This window comes from Rhipicephalus microplus, chromosome 6, assembly GCF_043290135.1.
Source record: "Rhipicephalus microplus isolate Deutch F79 chromosome 6, USDA_Rmic, whole genome shotgun sequence".
In the NCBI taxonomy this organism is placed as follows: domain Eukaryota; kingdom Metazoa; phylum Arthropoda; class Arachnida; order Ixodida; family Ixodidae; genus Rhipicephalus; species Rhipicephalus microplus.
In genome coordinates this window covers 12,208,953-12,227,966 of record NC_134705.1, presented here as the reverse complement: position 1 = coordinate 12,227,966, position 19,014 = coordinate 12,208,953, and the positions used below count along the sequence as shown (strand labels likewise).

Sequence of the window (19,014 nt, the reverse complement as noted above, 5' to 3'; positions counted from 1 at the left end):
CCAGCCGGCAAGCACGGACGATGACACCAGATTGATTTTGTTACCACTGGCAGATCTTCACGATTCGGCTCGGAAGTGAGATATCCGCGACGTGCAGGTTCGGAGGCGCTCGGAAGAGCACGGTCGCTCGGTGATGTAGGAAACACGTGAGATCCATCAGCCCAACCAGACACACAGATACCGAGCTTCTTGCACTGTCTGTCTCCAAGGCCACCGCCGAGCAAAAGCAACATTTTGCGAGCCGAAAATATGCAGGACAGCTTTCCACAGCAGGTTTTCTTTCTTTTTTTTTTCTCTTTTGAGAGCCCCCCCCCCCCCCCCCCGGTCTTTTTTTTTTTTCGTTCAAAGAATGCTGTTCTCGCTTGCTGTGCTTATGCTGCCCCCAGTTCCAGTAAAAGTGCGCTGACATGAAGTCAGTCCAGAGGCACGGCGATGCAAAAAAAAAAACAAAAAAAACATCTGTGGGCTTCGCGTACCTTCAGTATTCACTGACAGCGTCACAAGAGGGGTATGGGGCAAAAGCCGCCGAAGCAGCTGCACCTTGCAGTCACGTGGTAATAAACTCTGAAACGCAGGTTAAAAATCACGTGATAGAAAACTCCCTAAGTGGTAAAACTGGATTTTGACATCCTTTTACTACTTGCCTGAGAGGTGGTGGTAAAACTATGTCATGTACCATCTTTTACTCCTACGCGAGGTAGTAATTTTAAACCCGAGAGAGTTTTCAGAGGTCATGAGCCGGAAAAACCCCAAACTCGGATAGTTTTTGCTTACAGTGTAGCTCAAAGTCCGCAGACACCGCTTTTTTTAGAATGGTAAATAGTAAGGCTCCTTACGTGTTGACTCCTACACCAAGAGAAACGAGGCTTTCTATACCACTTCATCAACAAGGCCTAGGAGTCGGCTGAGGTTCCGCAATTCACGCACTGATCTGATGTTGATCAATCTAGACATATAGTCCTCGACGATTACTTCTTGTCGACTGAACCTTTTGTTTAGCAGTGAGAGCGCAACTTCATAGTTTTATTCAGACAAATCGCGACATGCGACAGCGGCCGCCTGTTAGGTAGCTGTTCAGGTACTTGAATTTGTCCACGTTGGAGAGGTGGTTGTTAGAGTTTATTTTTGAGATGAACTGACTCAGAAAACCTTGTAACTGTCAAATCTCGCCGTTGGAATGTGCAACTTAGCTATTTATAATTCTGGCAGCTTTATAGTGGGGGTCACTTGCGGCATGTTGTGGCTGGATTCTCTATGATCTGCGGAAGTTGAGGTGCGAACTATCGAAGTGGTCACTGATATGGTATTAGTGCAGTTAAGCTCGCGTAGCATGCGCTGTACTTTGGTCTTTGCAACGCTTATTCTTTCCTTGTCGTTCGTGGAGCATGCAATTCCCTTTTCTAATGCATCATCTTCCACGCCTTTCTCATTTTCGCGATCTAGTTCTTTGAGTGAATTTTCTTCAAGAGTGAGATGGTTGATTTTTTCTTCAAGCTAACCCTGTGATTCCTCGTCTTCTATGGCAGTGATGTCGTTGAGAAGCTTTGTAGTCGACCTTCAGACCACGGCCCTTTTGCACTTGATACCGTCGAAGTCCATCTTATCTGGGTCTCTATTATCGAGTTTCGGCACCACAAAATGTTCTAGCGGAATAGCAGGGAGGTAAAAACACTTTCTTTAAAAACGAAGACAAAGAGTCAAGACGTCTTTTCAGAACGAACGCATTACGAAGACTGATTTACTTTCCAGTATGCACACCACTCTCAAATAGAGGGAAAGGGAAAGTAAGAAAAGACTTTCCAGAGAAGCAAAAGTATACATATAGTCAAAAGTAGTTTTCTCTGCGCCCCACACGTGTAACGTTTTCCAGCAACTCAGGTAGCTAACACAGTCGGTCCTTGTGGCCTTAAGTCTTTCTTCACGGTAGTCGTGTGGCTTGTAAAGGCTTGCCGTCGTCGAGTACGCGCTCCCCTCTTTCTGGACCACTTCTCTCTTTTGAAGAGCGCCACTGCTGCCCGGAAATGCGTGTTCTTCATGCCGCTTTTGTGCCTTTTCGCCGAGGGTCGTTCACGGGTCGTTTAATTAGTTCCTCAGAAGAGGCGGTTTCCTTTCCATTTTGCGACAAATACAACACCAAGTGTTCCATGCCCATTAGACTGCCATCCGCACAATGTTCGTACGCCAAACCAAATAACGGTTCGTGAACTAAAAAAACAGATCAAGCGCGCATTGCTTGTTTGCCTCAAGTTTGCAACCAACGTTCCGCTGCTCGCTAATAGCTGGAAGGAAAGAAGAAATGCCGGCGCTGCGTCGAATTCTGCCTGCAGTCTCGTGTCACATTCCCGCGTGATGACCCCTTTTCGTCAATGTTTTTTTTTCTTTATTTATTTCAGTATAATACTGCCGTCGCTTAACGTCAATATTAGTAACCGATAGCCTATTCAAGCTACCCTTCTTCGTGAACAGTGTTAGATAATTCCGTGAACCCACATTTGAGGACACCACAAACACAGCGCGTTAGGCGGCAGTGATGCAATCATGTTTTAATTTCGTGAACTTTAAAACGAGGCTGAAGAAAATGAAGCAGTGGAGTTGCCCTACCGCAGAATGACATTTTTTTATTATTTCTGCTTACTTGCTACAAATTTTGAAATGAAGATTTTTCTCTAGAGTCGCTATCACAATTTTCATTAAGCAATTTTGTGTGAATCGCCAAGCTTGACAGACTGGGAAATTATATTTACATGCTCTATATGGTTCAGAAGCATACTGGACTAATTAGAGACGTTTAGTGTTCATGTATAATTTTTAACATTATTTAGCGATTTTAGCTAAATGACCCTGTTGATGTGGGAAGATGTTGGGAGCAGTACACCTCAATCCCACTTTATAGGCATTTAAAACAAGCTATTATTGACACTAACTTAGATAGTTCAGGTCACCACCACCATAATTCATTGAAAAAAATTGCACCGTTAAACGGAGGTCTCAGTCACAATAATGATGAGGGTCTCCCAAGGCTAGAACATTTGTAATGACGAAACCTAATCCAATTTGTTTAAACACGCTTTTGAATTTGTTTCCCCTCGGTGAATTGGCGTGGCCCGCGGATGAATGATCAGAAATAATTTTCAGTTGTGGCGTGCTTGGTACAGGACTAGCAAAGAGAGAAAGGAGTCAGACCATCACTGTGCCTATATGCTTTAGTTCAATTTTGGAATGCTAGAGCGTACTTTTATAAAAGTAACTATACTACTTATCGTTTTGAACAGAAATCGCTGCGCCAAGGGGTCAAGAGGTGTCAATACTCGTTTATGAGAGGGATGAATGACTTCACAAGGTCCAGTTATTGCTCACCTTCTCAATCTGTCACAAATCATGAAGGCTGTTCAAGAATACTTGAGAATTACGGGCCACTGGGAGCGTCTCTCTCCGGAGCGTTCTCTATTTTGTCCTTTTCGTTCATTTGGGTCCCATTGTGGCCCGGTATCCGATTAGAGTTACGTGGGTAGGCAACAGGAAATCAAAAGTTTGTGATATAATCGGGAATAACAACATCTAGAGTTTTATACGTCCAAAAGCCACGTAACAATTGATAATTGCTATTTTTAGTGAGAGCCGAACACACAGATAAAGTATCTGTAACCATGGCCACACTTGAGGTTTATGGGCTGAGCTTTTGTAATGCCATTTGGCCAAATAAACTGATAACAAATCGGCAAAGATTATTGAGAATGAAGAATTGAAGGTCTCAGAAAAGTACCAATGCTAAATTGTTTTTTCAGAGTGTCAGGCATTTGTATCTGTGATGTTGTTTTAGATATATCTGCTTTAAATGCCTCTGTAGTAGCTAGTTTATTATATTAGAGAAAATTTTTGCATGATTTGGATATATATCCTGAAAAACGTTTTTAAACTTTTGTGTCTCTCATTACCAAAGCAAAAAACTTCAATCAGTTTAACACATAATGGTCCAACAAACGCTTCTACAAAGCCCAAACATGCTGTATCAAACCAAAGTCAATAAGGCGGGGGAAAAACTCATACTGATGGGTACATGACAATTATTTTTATTTTTACAGAATTGCCAACAATATTTAGGAATGATTGCACAGTAACTATCCTACATCTGCACTAAAGAAAGAACAACCTCGCTTACAGGTAGAGGGCATTATTTGCTGTGAATTTCGGTAATCTAAGGAATATATTTGGGCCTCTCTTTTCAAGAGTACAAGAGTTAACAATTTATAAGCCAGTGCACCAGAATATAAAACACATCCTAATTCTAATACGGGGCTGAAAATCTACATGTATGTAGATTATGTAAAACATAAATGGTGAATCTCTCCGTGTACCTGATCGACTGCAGCACAGCCTTCGTAAGACTCTCGGTGCCTGTACTTCTTTCTTGGGTGTATGCCAAAGGAGATGGTTATCATAAGATATTTGCAGATATTTTACCGACTTAAACTGTGATATGTTTCGCAGGTTGCAAGTTACTCTAGGTAATAGTGACTGATTATTACAAGGTAAAACTGTAGTTGCGTTCTTTGAAATATTAAGACAAAAATAAATAGCCTGCAACCGATTAATAATTGCCCACTTATATGTTTGTAAGGAAATCTATAGCGATTGTATATCACGTCTGTAGCAAAAAAAAACGCTATATCATATACATAAACATCATCATGACTAGGAATTGTGCATGCAATATAATAAAAAGCAGCCAGGTGACTGCTCTCTCAAGAACTTCTCGTAACCTCAAATGTACATTTGAGGAATCACACTTTAGTGAAAATTAAACTCCCTCTTCAGTTAAAAACTCCCTAAACTACCTTACCATATCATTAGATGTATCATAAAATTTCAATTGATCCAATATTGTTATATTCTACTCTGCCATAGGCTTTTCACTGTCATAGGCTTTTCATTGTTGCTTTTTGTCTTTTTTTATTGATCGCGTGAGTAGGGACTACAATGTGCGGAGCACGTGGACCCGACAGCGTCGACAGGCTGACACGGGCGCGAATGATCGCATGTTCGATCACGACATAGTATGGGGTGCTGTCGCATGGTTACTTTCAATCGCTGAGTGGCTAACCTCTGAACCAAGCTTGATTTGTACCGGCCTAGATCGTGAGTAAAAATGTCCGTGCGACACTGAGATCATGGTACGGTGTGAAGGCAAGCCTGACTGCGTGCTTAAGTTTGAGCCACAGCCGCTTCGATGGTGCCAAACTGGAGGTGGCAGCGTCATTTCGACAAGAACCTAATGAAAACAAAAAATACATATTTTAGCCTTTGTTTTTTTACTCTCATTTTAATCGTTCTCAAAGTTATCCAGTTTTATTTTACGTAACGCAAGAAGCAAAGGATGACCATCTCCATAGCGTGCACACACACAAAAGGTCATTATACAACCGCAATGTGCTCTTTGTACCCAAGCATATTGCTTGACGCTCGGTGAAGATGAAACCCTGAAAGTAGCATTCTTCTCTAATATCCACACTGATACGTCAGAGCAGAAACTAAAAGCAAACAAAAAATGCGCTTCTTGTGATACACTAAGGGTGCGTCTGTGACGGCCAGACATATCGCGGAGAATGCTGTGAGATGTCTTGCATGGTATGTCTAAAAATGAAATACGGTCAATTCAGTGCCAGTCGTCGCCGTCGAGATAACGCCGACCCACCAAACTCTTTTATCTGCGCACTGAGGTGAAGCGAAAGCCACAGGGTATGTGCACCGTTTTTAGTTATATTTTAATAATTGCTACGTCACTGCATACATCATGGTGGGATTTTGAATTCTTTAGGGTCGATACGCAGCATTGTGTCGTTCACGCGAACTAAACTGCTTGTGTCCAGAAAAGCTGGATATGAATGCTGTTTCAGTGGTAGCGAAAGCCGTCAAATCGTTCTAATTTATACAGTGAAGCCTGAGACAGGCTCCGGCATGTTTACAATTAACGGTGTATTGAGCATACATTCACCCAATGCCTGAATACGCTTGTGCCGTATAAGATTCCCGGACATACATCTTTGTGGCAAACATGAAAAAAATACAGAACAGCGCTGCAAGGTTTGTCTCAACCATTACTCAAAAAATTACAGCTTTACCAATATGAAGAATGAACTAGGATGGAAATATTATCATCGTGTCGAATTAAACTGCGGTTATAGCTCCTATGTAAAACATTTTATGGGAAAACTCGCATTCGAAAATGATTTTACCTAAACAGTCCACCTCGTCCACTGGCTTCAAGATTTTAGAATGTCGTGTCAGATCTAATTTTTATAACATTTTTTTTCTATACGGAATGAAATGACTTATAAAGAGAAGTATATTGTGCTGTATCAATGAAAGCGTATTTTTTTTGACATTGTAACTCATTTGCAGCAGCGCGTTCCGGTAAAAAATTTGATGTGCACACGGCTTTTGTTTTATTTGTAATTTACTTCTTTAGGCCCCCCTCTTTAGGTGACATAAGAACTTGTAGTTAGACTCTAGAAGTTTTTTGCGTGCTCAATGAAAAGTGTTCCACCACGGTGATTTTTTTCAAATTCGTTGGCTACGAACCACAAAACTATGATGCGAAGAGGCAAGCTTGAATCGCTTGCCTTTCGTCCCATGTATCCATGGCGAGCCCAATTCCTTCCCTTCTCTCTTCGGTATCCGGGCTAGAGGATCAAATGTTGCATACGCATCAAGAAAAAAACATCATGCGTAAGCAAGGGCACGTGCGCATTACGTGCCCCAGCCTACTCGAGCACGCACGCTATCGATGTTGTGTCGTTTCGGCGTACTCCGTTGTGTATTACCCAGTTGTGTGGGATGAATCAGTCAGTGCGAGTACTTTTGGAGAACGCGGCTTGGATCATGCATCGTGACCGCAATACACGACGTTTCTCTGCTGAAACTGCGTTCAGAGACGATGCACCATACACAAGCTAAGCGTCATAACTTTTCAGGGTTGCTCGAAGTCAGTAGGAACTACGAGAAGACAAATGCTAGCCAAAAGGGGTAGTAGTAGTAGTAGTAGTAGAATATAGTAGTAGCAGGGGCGGTAGTATATGTGGTTTTATGAGAAAAGATGATGATGAGGGATGCCGTAGTGGAGGTCTCCAAAAATGTCGACCACCTGGTGTTCTTTACAACGTGCACTAACATCGTGCTGTACGCGGGAATCTACTTTTCGCCTACATCTTTATGGGACCGCCGCAGCCGGAATGGAACCCGCGACATTCAGCTCAGCTGTGGAGCACCCTATGCACTGGTCAACCGAGGTGGACGCTACACGGGGGCCGATAAGTGCAGAGCATCTGATGGCCACTGAAAACAAAAATAAAAATATTAACAAGCTGACATTTCATTTGCATGTTTTATTATTTTTTTCAGCTTTCCTTCACAACACTCATATTGAAAGGGCAGCGCGAAGACACAGGGAAAAGAAAGGCATAGAAACAACGAGTGCTGTATTTCTTTTACTTTTGTCTTTGCGCTTCCCTTTCAAAATGATATGAAGCAGCTATCCCAAACCAAAGTACTCCTCATTTATACTACACAACGGAACACACAAACTACGCATGCCAAATATAATATTATCGGGTGCAACGCTCTAAATAAGGTAACATTTCAAATGCAGGAAATAATCAGGACACTGGACATTTTTTGTCTCTTTTTCTAGATATAGCTAGCATTTAACAAAGTTTTGATGAAGAGTGTACAGTGAACGACGCAAGAGCACCAATGTCAACGTGAAGAAGCGACGTGAAATTGGGATGGGATTCCTTGCTCTACGTCACTCCCTCCATCTGTAGTGGCGGATTCGGAGCCGGTACGCTTGCCGACATGCAGCTGACATCGCTCTTGTTTGTGCAGATTTTTGCTGCCCTTTGGTCAATGATCCTGAATGGTGCTGTAGGCGAAGAGACGTCGTTTCTGCGCATGCCTGTGTCGTCGCCCACATCGGCGTTCACGTGGGCTACATCGGCATACGGTGGTGAATTTACACTGCCGGTGATCGCACACGGTGGATCTTCCGAGGATGGGGACGCTGACAGCGACGAGCGACTGACCAACTACGCGCGGAATGAACCACGTGACAAAGGACAAGGCTACATAAAGCGAGCAGCACTACGCATTCGTGGGATTCGGAGCCGGCACGCTTGCCGACAAGCAGCTGACATCGATCTTGTTTGTGCAGATTTTTTGCTGCCCTGTGGTCAATGATCCTGAATGGTGCTGAAGGCGAAGAGACGTCGTTTCTGCGCATGCCTGTGTCGTCGCCCACATCGGCTTTCGCATGGGCTAGATCGGCATGCGGTGGTGAATTTACACTGCCGGTGATCGCACACGGTGGATCTTCCGAGGATGGGGACGCTGACAGCGACGGGCGACTGACCAACTACGCGCGGAATGAACCACGTGACAAAGGACGAGGCTACATAAAGCGAGCAGCACTACGCATTCGTGGGATCTGGAGCCGGCACGCTTGCCGACAAGCAGCTGACATCGATCTTGTTTGTGCAGATTTTTTGCTGCCCTGTGGTCAACGATCCTGAATGGTGCTGAAGGCGAAGAGACGTCGTGTCTGCGCATGCCTGTGTCGTCGCCCACATCGGCTTTCGCGTGGGCTACATCGGCATGCGGTGGTGAATTTACACTGCCGGTGATCGCACACGGTGGATCTTCCGAGGATGGGGACGCTGACAGCGACGGGCGACTGACCAACTATGCGCGGAATGAACCACGTGACAAAAGACGAGGCTACATAAAGCGAGCAGCACTACGCATTCGTGGGATCTGGAGCCGGCACGCTTGCCGACGAGCGGCTGACATCGCTCTTGTTTGTGCAGATTTTTTGCTGCCCTGTGGTCAACGATCCTGAATGGTGCTGAAGGCGAAGAGACGTCGTTTCTGCGCATGCCTGTGTCGTCGCCCACATCGGCTTTCGCGTGGGCTACATCGGCATGCGGTGGTGAATTTACACTGCCGGTGATCGCACACGGTGGATCTTCCGAGGATGGGGACGCTGACAGCGACGAGCGACTGACCAACTACGCGCGGAATGAACCACGTGACAAAGGACAAGGCTACATAAAGCGAGCAGCACTACGCATTCGTGGGATCTGGAGCCGGCACGCTTGCCGACGAGCGGCTGACATCGCTCTTGTTTGTGCAGATTTTTTGCTGCCCTGTGGTCAACGATCCTGAATGGTGCTGAAGGCGAAGAGACGTCGTTTCTGCGCATGCCTGTGTCGTCGCCCACATCGGCTTTCGCATGGGCTACATCGGCATGCGGTGGTGAATTTACACTGCCGGTGATCGCGCACGGTGGATCTTCCGAGGATGGGGACGCTGACAGCGACGAGCGACTGACCAACTACGCGCGGAATGAACCACGTGACAAAGGACAAGGCTACATAAAGCGAGCAGCACTACGCATTCGTGGGATCTGGAGCCGGCACGCTTGCCGACGAGCGGCTGACATCGCTCTTGTTTGTGCAGATTTTTTGCTGCCCTGTGGTCAACGATCCTGAAAGGTGCTGAAGGCGAAGAGACGTCGTTTCTGCGCATGCCTGTGTCGTCGCCCACATCGGCTTTCGCATGGGCTAGATCGGCATGCGGTGGTGAATTTACACTGCCGGTGATCGCACACGGTGGATCTTCCGAGGATGGGGACGCTGACAGCGACGGGCGACTGACCAACTACGCGCGGAATGAACCACGTGACAAAGGACGAGGCTACATAAAGCGAGCAGCACTACGCATTCGTGGGATCTGGAGCCGGCACGCTTGCCGACAAGCAGCTGACATCGATCTTGTTTGTGCAGATTTTTTGCTGCCCTGTGGTCAACGATCCTGAATGGTGCTGAAGGCGAAGAGACGTCGTTTCTGCGCATGCCTGTGTCGTCGCCCACATCGGCTTTCGCGTGGGCTACATCGGCATGCGGTGGTGAATTTACACTGCCGGTGATCGCACACGGTGGATCTTCCGAGGATGGGGACGCTGACAGCGACGGGCGACTGACCAACTACGCGCGGAATGAACCACGTGACAAAGGACGAGGCTACATAAAGCGAGCAGCACTACGCATTCGTGGGATCTGGAGCCGGCACGCTTGCCGACGAGCGGCTGACATCGCTCTTGTTTGTGCAGATTTTTTGCTGCCCTGTGGTCAACGATCCTGAATGGTGCTGAAGGCGAAGAGACGTCGTTTCTGCGCATGCCTGTGTCGTCGCCCACATCGGCTTTCGCGTGGGCTACATCGGCATGCGGTGGTGAATTTACACTGCCGGTGATCGCACACGGTGGATCTTCCGAGGATGGGGACGCTGACAGCGACGAGCGACTGACCAACTACGCGCGGAATGAACCACGGGACAAAGGACAAGGCTACATAAAGCGAGCAGCACTACGCATTCGTGGGATCTGGAGCGGGCACGCTTGCCGACGAGCGGCTGACATCGCTCTTGTTTGTGCAGATTTTTTGCTGCCCTGTGGTCAATGATCCTGAATGGTGCTGAAGGCGAAGAGACGTCGTTTCTGCGCATGCCTGTGTCGTCGCCCACATCGGCTTTCGCGTGGGCTAGATCGGCATGCGGTGGTGAATTTACACTGCCGGTGATCGCACACGGTGGATCTTCCGAGGATGGGGACGCTGACAGCGACGGGCGACTGACCAACTACGCGCGGAATGAACCACGTGACAAAGGACGAGGCTACATAAAGCGAGCAGCACTACGCATTCGTGGGATCTGGAGCCGGCACGCTTGCCGACGAGCGGCTGACATCGCTCTTGTTTGTGCAGATTTTTTGCTGCCCTGTGGTCAACGATCCTGAATGGTGCTGAAGGCGAAGAGACGTCGTTTCTGCGCATGCCTGTGTCGTCGCCCACATCGGCTTTCGCGTGGGCTACGTCGGCATGCGGTGGTGAATTTACACTGCCGGTGATCGCACACGGTGGATCTTCCGAGGATTGGGACGCTGACAGCGACGGGCGGCTGACCAACTACGCGCGGAATGAACCACGTGACAAAGGACGAGGCTACATAAAGCGAGCAGCACTACGCATTCGTGGGATCTGGAGCCGGAACGCTTGCCGACGAGCGGCTGACATCGCTCTTGTTTGTGCAGATTTTTTGCTGCCCTGTGGTCAACGATCCTGAATGGTGCTGAAGGCGAAGAGACGTCGTTTCTGCGCATGCCTGTGTCGTCGCCCACATCGGCTTTCGCGTGGGCTACATCGGCATGCGGTGGTGAATTTACACTGCCGGTGATCGCACACGGTGGATCTTCCGAGGATGGGGACGCTGACAGCGACGGGCGACTGACCAACTACGCGCGGAATGAACCACGTGACAAAGGACGAGGCTACATAAAGCGAGCAGCACTACGCATTCGTGGGATCTGGAGCCGGCACGCTTGCCGACGAGCGGCTGACATCGCTCTTGTTTGTGCAGATTTTTTGCTGCCCTGTGGTCAACGATCCTGAATGGTGCTGAAGGCGAAGAGACGTCGTTTCTGCGCATGCCTGTGTCGTCGCCCACATCGGCTTTCGCGTGGGCTACATCGGCATGCGGTGGTGAATTTACACTGCCGGTGATCGCACACGGTGGATCTTCCGAGGATGGGGACGCTGACAGCGACGAGCGACTGACCAACTACGCGCGGAATGAACCACGGGACAAAGGACAAGGCTACATAAAGCGAGCAGCACTACGCATTCGTGGGATCTGGAGCGGGCACGCTTGCCGACGAGCGGCTGACATCGCTCTTGTTTGTGCAGATTTTTTGCTGCCCTGTGGTCAATGATCCTGAATGGTGCTGAAGGCGAAGAGACGTCGTTTCTGCGCATGCCTGTGTCGTCGCCCACATCGGCTTTCGCGTGGGCTAGATCGGCATGCGGTGGTGAATTTACACTGCCGGTGATCGCACACGGTGGATCTTCCGAGGATGGGGACGCTGACAGCGACGGGCGACTGACCAACTACGCGCGGAATGAACCACGTGACAAAGGACGAGGCTACATAAAGCGAGCAGCACTACGCATTCGTGGGATCTGGAGCCGGCACGCTTGCCGACGAGCGGCTGACATCGCTCTTGTTTGTGCAGATTTTTTGCTGCCCTGTGGTCAACGATCCTGAATGGTGCTGAAGGCGAAGAGACGTCGTTTCTGCGCATGCCTGTGTCGTCGCCCACATCGGCTTTCGCGTGGGCTACGTCGGCATGCGGTGGTGAATTTACACTGCCGGTGATCGCACACGGTGGATCTTCCGAGGATGGGGACGCTGACAGCGACGGGCGACTGACCAACTACGCGCGGAATGAACCACGTGACAAAGGACGAGACTACATAAAGCGAGCAGCACTACGCATTCGTGGGATCTGGAGCCGCCACGCTTGCCGACGAGCGGCTGACATCGCTCTTGTTTGTGCAGATTTTTTGCTGCCCTGTGGTCAACGATCCTGAATGGTGCTGAAGGCGAAGTGACGTCGTTTCTGCGCATGCCTGTGTCGTCGCCCACATCGGCTTTCGCGTGGGCTACATCGGCATGCGGTGGTGAATTTACACTGCCGGTGATCGCACACGGTGGATCTTCCGAGGATGGGGACGCTGACAGCGACGAGCGACTGACCAACTACGCGCGGAATGAACCACGTGACAAAGGACAAGGCTACATAAAGCGAGCAGCACTACGCATTCGTGGGATCTGGAGCCGGCACGCTTGCCGACGAGCGGCTGACATCGCTCTTGTTTGTGCAGATTTTTTGCTGCCCTGTGGTCAACGATCCTGAATGGTGCTGAAGGCGAAGAGACGTCGTTTCTGCCCATGCCTGTGTCGTCGCCCACATCGGCTTTCGCGTGGGCTAGATCGGCATACGGTGGTGAATTTACACTGCCGGTGATCGCACACGGTGGATCTTCCGAGGATGGGGACGCTGACAGCGACGAGCGACTGACCAACTACGCCCGGAATGAACCACGTGACAAAGGACAAGGCTACATAAAGCGAGCAGCACTACGCATTCGTGGGATCTGGAGCCGGCACGCTTGCCGACGAGCGGCTGACATCGATCTTGTTTGTGCAGATTTTTTGCTGCCCTGTGGTCAACGATCCTGAATGGTGCTGAAGGCGAAGAGACGTCGTTTCTGCGCATGCCTGTGTCGTCGCCCACATCGGCTTTCGCGTGGGCTAGATCGGCATGCGGTGGTGAATTTACACTGCCGGTGATCGCACACGGTGGATCTTCCGAGGATGGGGACGCTGACAGCGACGGGCGACTGACCAACTACGCGCGGAATGAACCACGTGACAAAGGACAAGGCTACATGAAGCGAGCAGCACTACGCATTCGTGGGATTCAGAGCCGGCATGCTTGCCGACAAGCAGCTGACATCGCTCTTGTTTGTGCAGATTTTTTGCTGCCCTGTGTTCAACGATCCTGAATGGTGCTGAAGGCGAAGAGACGTCGTTTCTGCGCATGCCTGTGTCGTCGCCCACATCGGCTTTCGCGTGGGCTACATCGGCATGCGGTGGTGAATTTACGCTGCCGGTGATCGCACACGGTGGATCTTCCGAGGATGGGGACGCTGACAGCGACGGGCGACTGACCAACTACGCGCGGAATGAACCACGTGACAAAGGACGAGGCTACATAAAGCGAGCAGCACTACGCATTCGTGGGATCTGGAGCCGGCACGCTTGCCGACGAGCGGCTGACATCGCTCTTGTTTGTGCAGGTTAATCTCTACTATTCCATTCAGAGTCGAACAAACATTATAGTATTGCCGGCTCCTCCCACGATGGCGTTTGCTGCTCCCGTGTCCGGGCGAGGGTGTAAACAGGCAAGGGTGTAAACGAGGGTATAAACATGTCCGGGCGAGGGTGTCCAAAAGGCGCTTTCGTCTTTTTTCTAATAGTGTGCAGTATTTGGCCTTGGTGTTGCTCCTTGCTGGAAACGTGGAACTAAACCCCGGTCCTGGTGGTATTGTCCAGGTAAACTTGTCAAGTCATGGTGCTGCTGCTCAAACAGATTGCCTGAGAAGTCTGCAAAATTGTCAGGTGGTGATGATGAACAAGTTAGACGCAATGGAAACTGGATTAGCAAAGCACAAAACCATGATAACAGAAATAAGTAAAAACCTGGCTATCACGCCGGAACATGTAAAGGACGTGAGCGCTGGTGGAACAACTCAGGGCTGTACAGAGGGTCCGTGTGGTGGCAGAGGGGCTTGGCCTCTCTGTCCCGAAGTGGGAGCAGCCAGCATGAGTCCTGTACTGATCCCCAGGACTTTAATAATGTTCTTTAAATTATACCATGCCACATCATAGCATACCCCAGACAAGACATATTGCGCAGTGCGTTTTTATCTGGTCGGGCCTCGACGTTTAACTCCAACATGCAACCAGTAGGCATCTTGGTCCATGTTAGGCATCGAATAAGTCGAGTTCTTCTGCCTGTCACATCGCTTTTTTTTGGTTCCGCATTCACCTATGACCTCAAAAGCCTATTTAATCATTATTGATGAATTTTAGCCTTCGAGATGGTGATGTATGACTCAGCTTCATGGGGACGCATCCACGTTAGGCGGTATTATAGCTCTCAAACACCAATACACATTGCGCAAACACTCTTATAAAAATATTCAGTAAATCGCAAATGAGTTAGTGTTTTGTTATTGCTCACTGAATATTGAACTGCTCTTAGGACGTGTTTTACTTTCGTATTTTAGCTATTTATATGACGGAGCCATCAAACCTGTTTGTTTTTTTTTTTTTTCAAGAAAGTGTTTCATTTCTTCACATGAAAGTGCGGAGGTCCACCGCGGCTCTGCTCAGGTACTTCTGTCACGGAAGTGACACTGAAAATATGTATTCAGAAATTTCAGGAAGAAATACCGTAGGCAAGCATTCGTCGTGACCAATCGAACCAGCTACCTCTTGAACCTCAGCGCACGGCCCTAACCACTACGACACGGACCGTGCATTGTCGGGAACACTAACGGCACGCTATCTATATACACCATGCACGGTTTCGCAGTCGTCAGAGCTTCGAAGCTTGAGCACGTTTCTGCTATCAGTGGTGAGATGGCGCGACGAGCTCGCTTTAGGTAAAGTCCCTGAAAAATAAAGTAGCACCAACCGCACCCCTTCGCCTCTACCTCCTCTCCCAGCAGCCACAGCAGCAGTGTCCACCAGGAAACTACGAATGCGAAAGCACGCGGGCGCACTGGATGTGCCAGACACTTGGGCAGCTCGGGCACTGCTGCATATAATGCTAAGTACACAGGCCCCAAGATTTGCGCCTCAATCGAAAATGCAGCCGCCGCGGTCGGCATGGATCAAGCCAGAGACGCAACGTTTACACGGCACTAAACGCGGCACGCGTTTCAACTGGCATGCACGTTTACCATCGACGCGGTTACTCTATTTGTGTGATGCTCGAGCTTGACAGTACCGCAACACTGTAAACACGAATACAAGCGACACGATAGAGTTTAGCTCGCCGGTACTCACCTCACAAAGAAGCGACAATGCAGGGTCCAAGTCAGTCCTTCCGATACGCTGGAGCCACACTTCTTGCCGAGCGGCATTGTCTTTTCCTCGCGGAAGCGAAAATAGCTTCTTTCCTCTGCTGTACCTGCTTTTGCAACCGCTGGCACAGCAGGTCGGCATCCTGAAACGTGCAGGATTACCGTGCACACACTCATGCGCGGTCGAACTCCGGCTACACAACAATACCAAGCGCGCACGCCTAGCCACAAACAAACACCGCGAAAGTGGACAAACAAAATGGCGTTTGCGATACCTTCACAAATGCTTGTGCGTCGTGCTGCAGATTCTTAGCACCGCCGAGTTTATCACACAGACAGCAGTGGCGCTGCCATCGAGAGCGACACCGCTGAGCGCGTCTGCATGCAAACGGTGGGCTATCGCGTTGAGTATTGCCTGCTTGCGGTGATGTCTTTTGCCACTGCATGCCACTTGCTTATATACACGTCACATCGTTGTATTTAACGTTACTTTTTATATTATTTTTCTTTCTCAATCACTCTTTCGGTGCATCGCCTAGAACTGCAGCGCCCAGATGCGCTTTAACGGAAACATGAGCACAAGCTCATCTTTGCGGCCAGGAGCCATACGGCCCCTCAACTAGCGTTGTTTACTATCTGCAATGCACGCGAGGGGAGAGGAGTCTGCACATTGACACGAATGGCGCTACTTTAGTTTATTTTTCAGGGACTTTAGCTTTAGGCACGCTCGCTTCCACTAAGCGCCGCCTCCACAGAGCATGGTCTCCGGGGCGCGCGCTTATCATACTCGTAATTCGGGAGACGACGAAAGTCACTTTGCAAGCTGCCGTTAGGCCGCGTTCACACTGAGCATTCCGGCCGCCGAAAGTGCTCCGAATTCGGTTCGGCGGCGGCGAGATCCGCCGAAAGGGCCGTCTCCGTGCCGATCGCTCTCGGACCGATTTTTGCGGCGTCTGCCGCCGAATCGGTCACCGCAGACCAATAGGAGCGCTAGTCAAGGAATTTCGAAAAATGGCGGCCAAGCCCTACTCACTTGTTATGCCGCAGTGCACGGAACTGCATGTTAAAACCAACGGGAGTTTAACCTACTCTGTGACTACTTCGCCTCCGTATTCCGTGAAAGAGGTGACCGAGCTTGCTGTTGGCCTGACCGAGCTTGTTGCGGCGTTGCAGAGCAAAACGAACCCACCAACGCCGCTGGCGTCGGTGGTTTTCCTGCTCTTCGTGCATTACAAGACATCCATTACAAGACAGCCAGCAAAGTAAGCAGTACTGTCTTTTCTTGCTTCTTGCGTACGATAATCGTCGAAGTATACACCACCGGATAGCGTAGTAGCGTTTGCGAGCCGCGACAACAACCGGGTGACAGCGCGTCCATCCTGCGTTCGCCCCGTAGTACACGGCATATTCGGCGGTGCGGGGCGCGTCCAGTGCGAACGACGCTGCGTTTCGGCGGCAGGGAAATTTCGGTCACTGTAGAAAGCGGATGTTTCAGTGTGAACTAGACCTTCCAAAAGGAGCGCGTTGCTGACACACGACGCAGGACGAACTGTGACAGTTGTTCACACTTGTTCTGTATATACTTGTGCGCCCGTTTCATGTGCCTTTCTTTCTGTTTGAACAGCGCGCTTTAAGTGTCAAGCTGTGAAAATTTTGTTATTCTGCGTTCATGCTGTGTATGCTTATTTCGTGTAGGCTTTATGCTTGAGGTGCGCGCTGAAGGTTTCGAGCTGCCTCTCCGTGGTGGTCTAGTGGCTAATATACTCGGCTGCTTATTCGCACGTGGCGGGATCGAATCCCGGCTGCCGCGGCTGCATTTTCGATGAAGGCAAAAATGCTGTAGGCCCGTGTGCCCAGATTCGAGTGCAAGTTAAAGATCCCCAGGTAGACAAAATTTCTGGAGCCCTCCACTATGGCGTGTCTCATAATAATATGGTGGTTTTGGGACGTTAAACCCCCCATATCAATCCATCAAAGTTCTGAGCTACTTGCCCCCTCAACGTTACTTTCAAATTTGTTACTGTCTGAAGCAACGCTCAACAACTGCTGTAAAAAAAACGTTTCACTTTCGTGTCATAACCATTCCTATGTAGGGGGATCAGCCACTCTTTCATTTAATTTTTATATTGTGAGCTCGTCAGTGTTATTCAGCGCTGTGCGCACCCTCTTCTGTTCCCACGTGTTGGTTGCGCAGATTTTCACTCATAACCCTGATAACACATGTGATGTTGCCTTGCATAAGCGCGGAATCGCCGAAGATGTCGCACCATGCGAAATACGTAAAGGGTGGGTTGTTTGAAGCTCGACCTCTTACAAAGCGCAGAGGCGTTTAAGTTCTGATCATCAGTCACAGCATGGCTTGACATCTCTGCCACTCTTAAAGAACAAAAAAAGACAGTTAGAGTAGCGATGACAAAGGTTTGTCATCGCACATGTTCTCATTGCTCATACTGTCCTCGTCTATTATAAGCGGTCAAGAGGCAAAGTGCCAACTACGCAAGACTCGAGCCACAAAATTAAAGTGTCCAGCTGTGTAGGTTCACGTTTTCCCGTTTAAAGTTATAGTATAGGTGCTTCGCTACTCTTGAAAATGATGAATTATGGCTAGCACTTTGCAAATTCACATGTATACGGCGTTCAAGGAGAGATTGGCATAATTTAAAACTGCCATTGCCACGAACGCGGACGTTGTTTACATCCATGGCCGGTTGTGTTGTCAACTGAGAAGCGTAGCGTATATAGCAAGCGAGAAAAAAGGAAAGCGAAAAAGGCCCTGTTGTGTTATCACTCTTTAGGTGAAGCTTGAGCGTCTACGAAATGGTGTGAATTCTTGTGCAGGATTTTTATTTAATAATGTTGACAAAGTGATCATACGTACATAGTTTTATATATTTGAGGTTTAGCATGAAAACAAAACGAGAAGATATGCAATCTATTATGAGGGCACCGACTCATATTTCTGAGCTAAGCACAACTGTTACGGGACGCTGTTGATTTGCGAAAGCAAAGAATAAGTTTGACAAAGTCATAACACCAAATTCCTCTATATGCAGATAGCCAGTTTTGCCTTGAGCAGTGTCAGCGGTGTGCTTTGCCTGGTGGCTGCTGCTTTCCTGGTGCTACACGTGGTGCTCTATATCGACCGGTACACGCTGTGCAGCGACGATCCAGTGCGTCGCCAGTGCCTGTGCTACCTCGCCGAAGCATCGACACGCTTCTACCGATACGAACGAGTCACATGCCTGCAGGTAGGCGGCACTGATGTCTAGCCAGTGCTGTTCACAGAAAACGAAACCCATTCTTTGACCAAGCACGCGCTCAAAGGCACACTAAAAAGAAACGCTGCATACGTTAGGCTCGTTTTAAAACTGATGCGTTTTGCAGAATTCCCGCAATATTGCCACGTTCCATTTCCCAAGTTTTTGTTATCGTCTCAAAACACCACACGATTCTCAGCGCAAACCGCGCCTGC

The 19,014-nt window shown here is 48.9% G+C and overlaps 1 protein-coding gene across 5 annotated transcripts in view; it reads left to right on the top strand.

Annotated features, from left to right (window-relative positions):
- The window catches only part of LOC119168731 (sarcospan), a 209,091-nt gene that overhangs the window by 162,610 nt on the left and 27,467 nt on the right, over nt 1-19,014 (top strand). For all 5 annotated transcript variants that reach the window (XM_075865816.1, XM_075865815.1, XM_075865817.1 and 2 more), the window contains one exon: nt 18,596-18,790. In XM_075865816.1, coding sequence (XP_075721931.1) covers nt 18,596-18,790 — 195 coding nt within the window. The remainder of the gene's footprint in view (nt 1-18,595; nt 18,791-19,014) is intronic.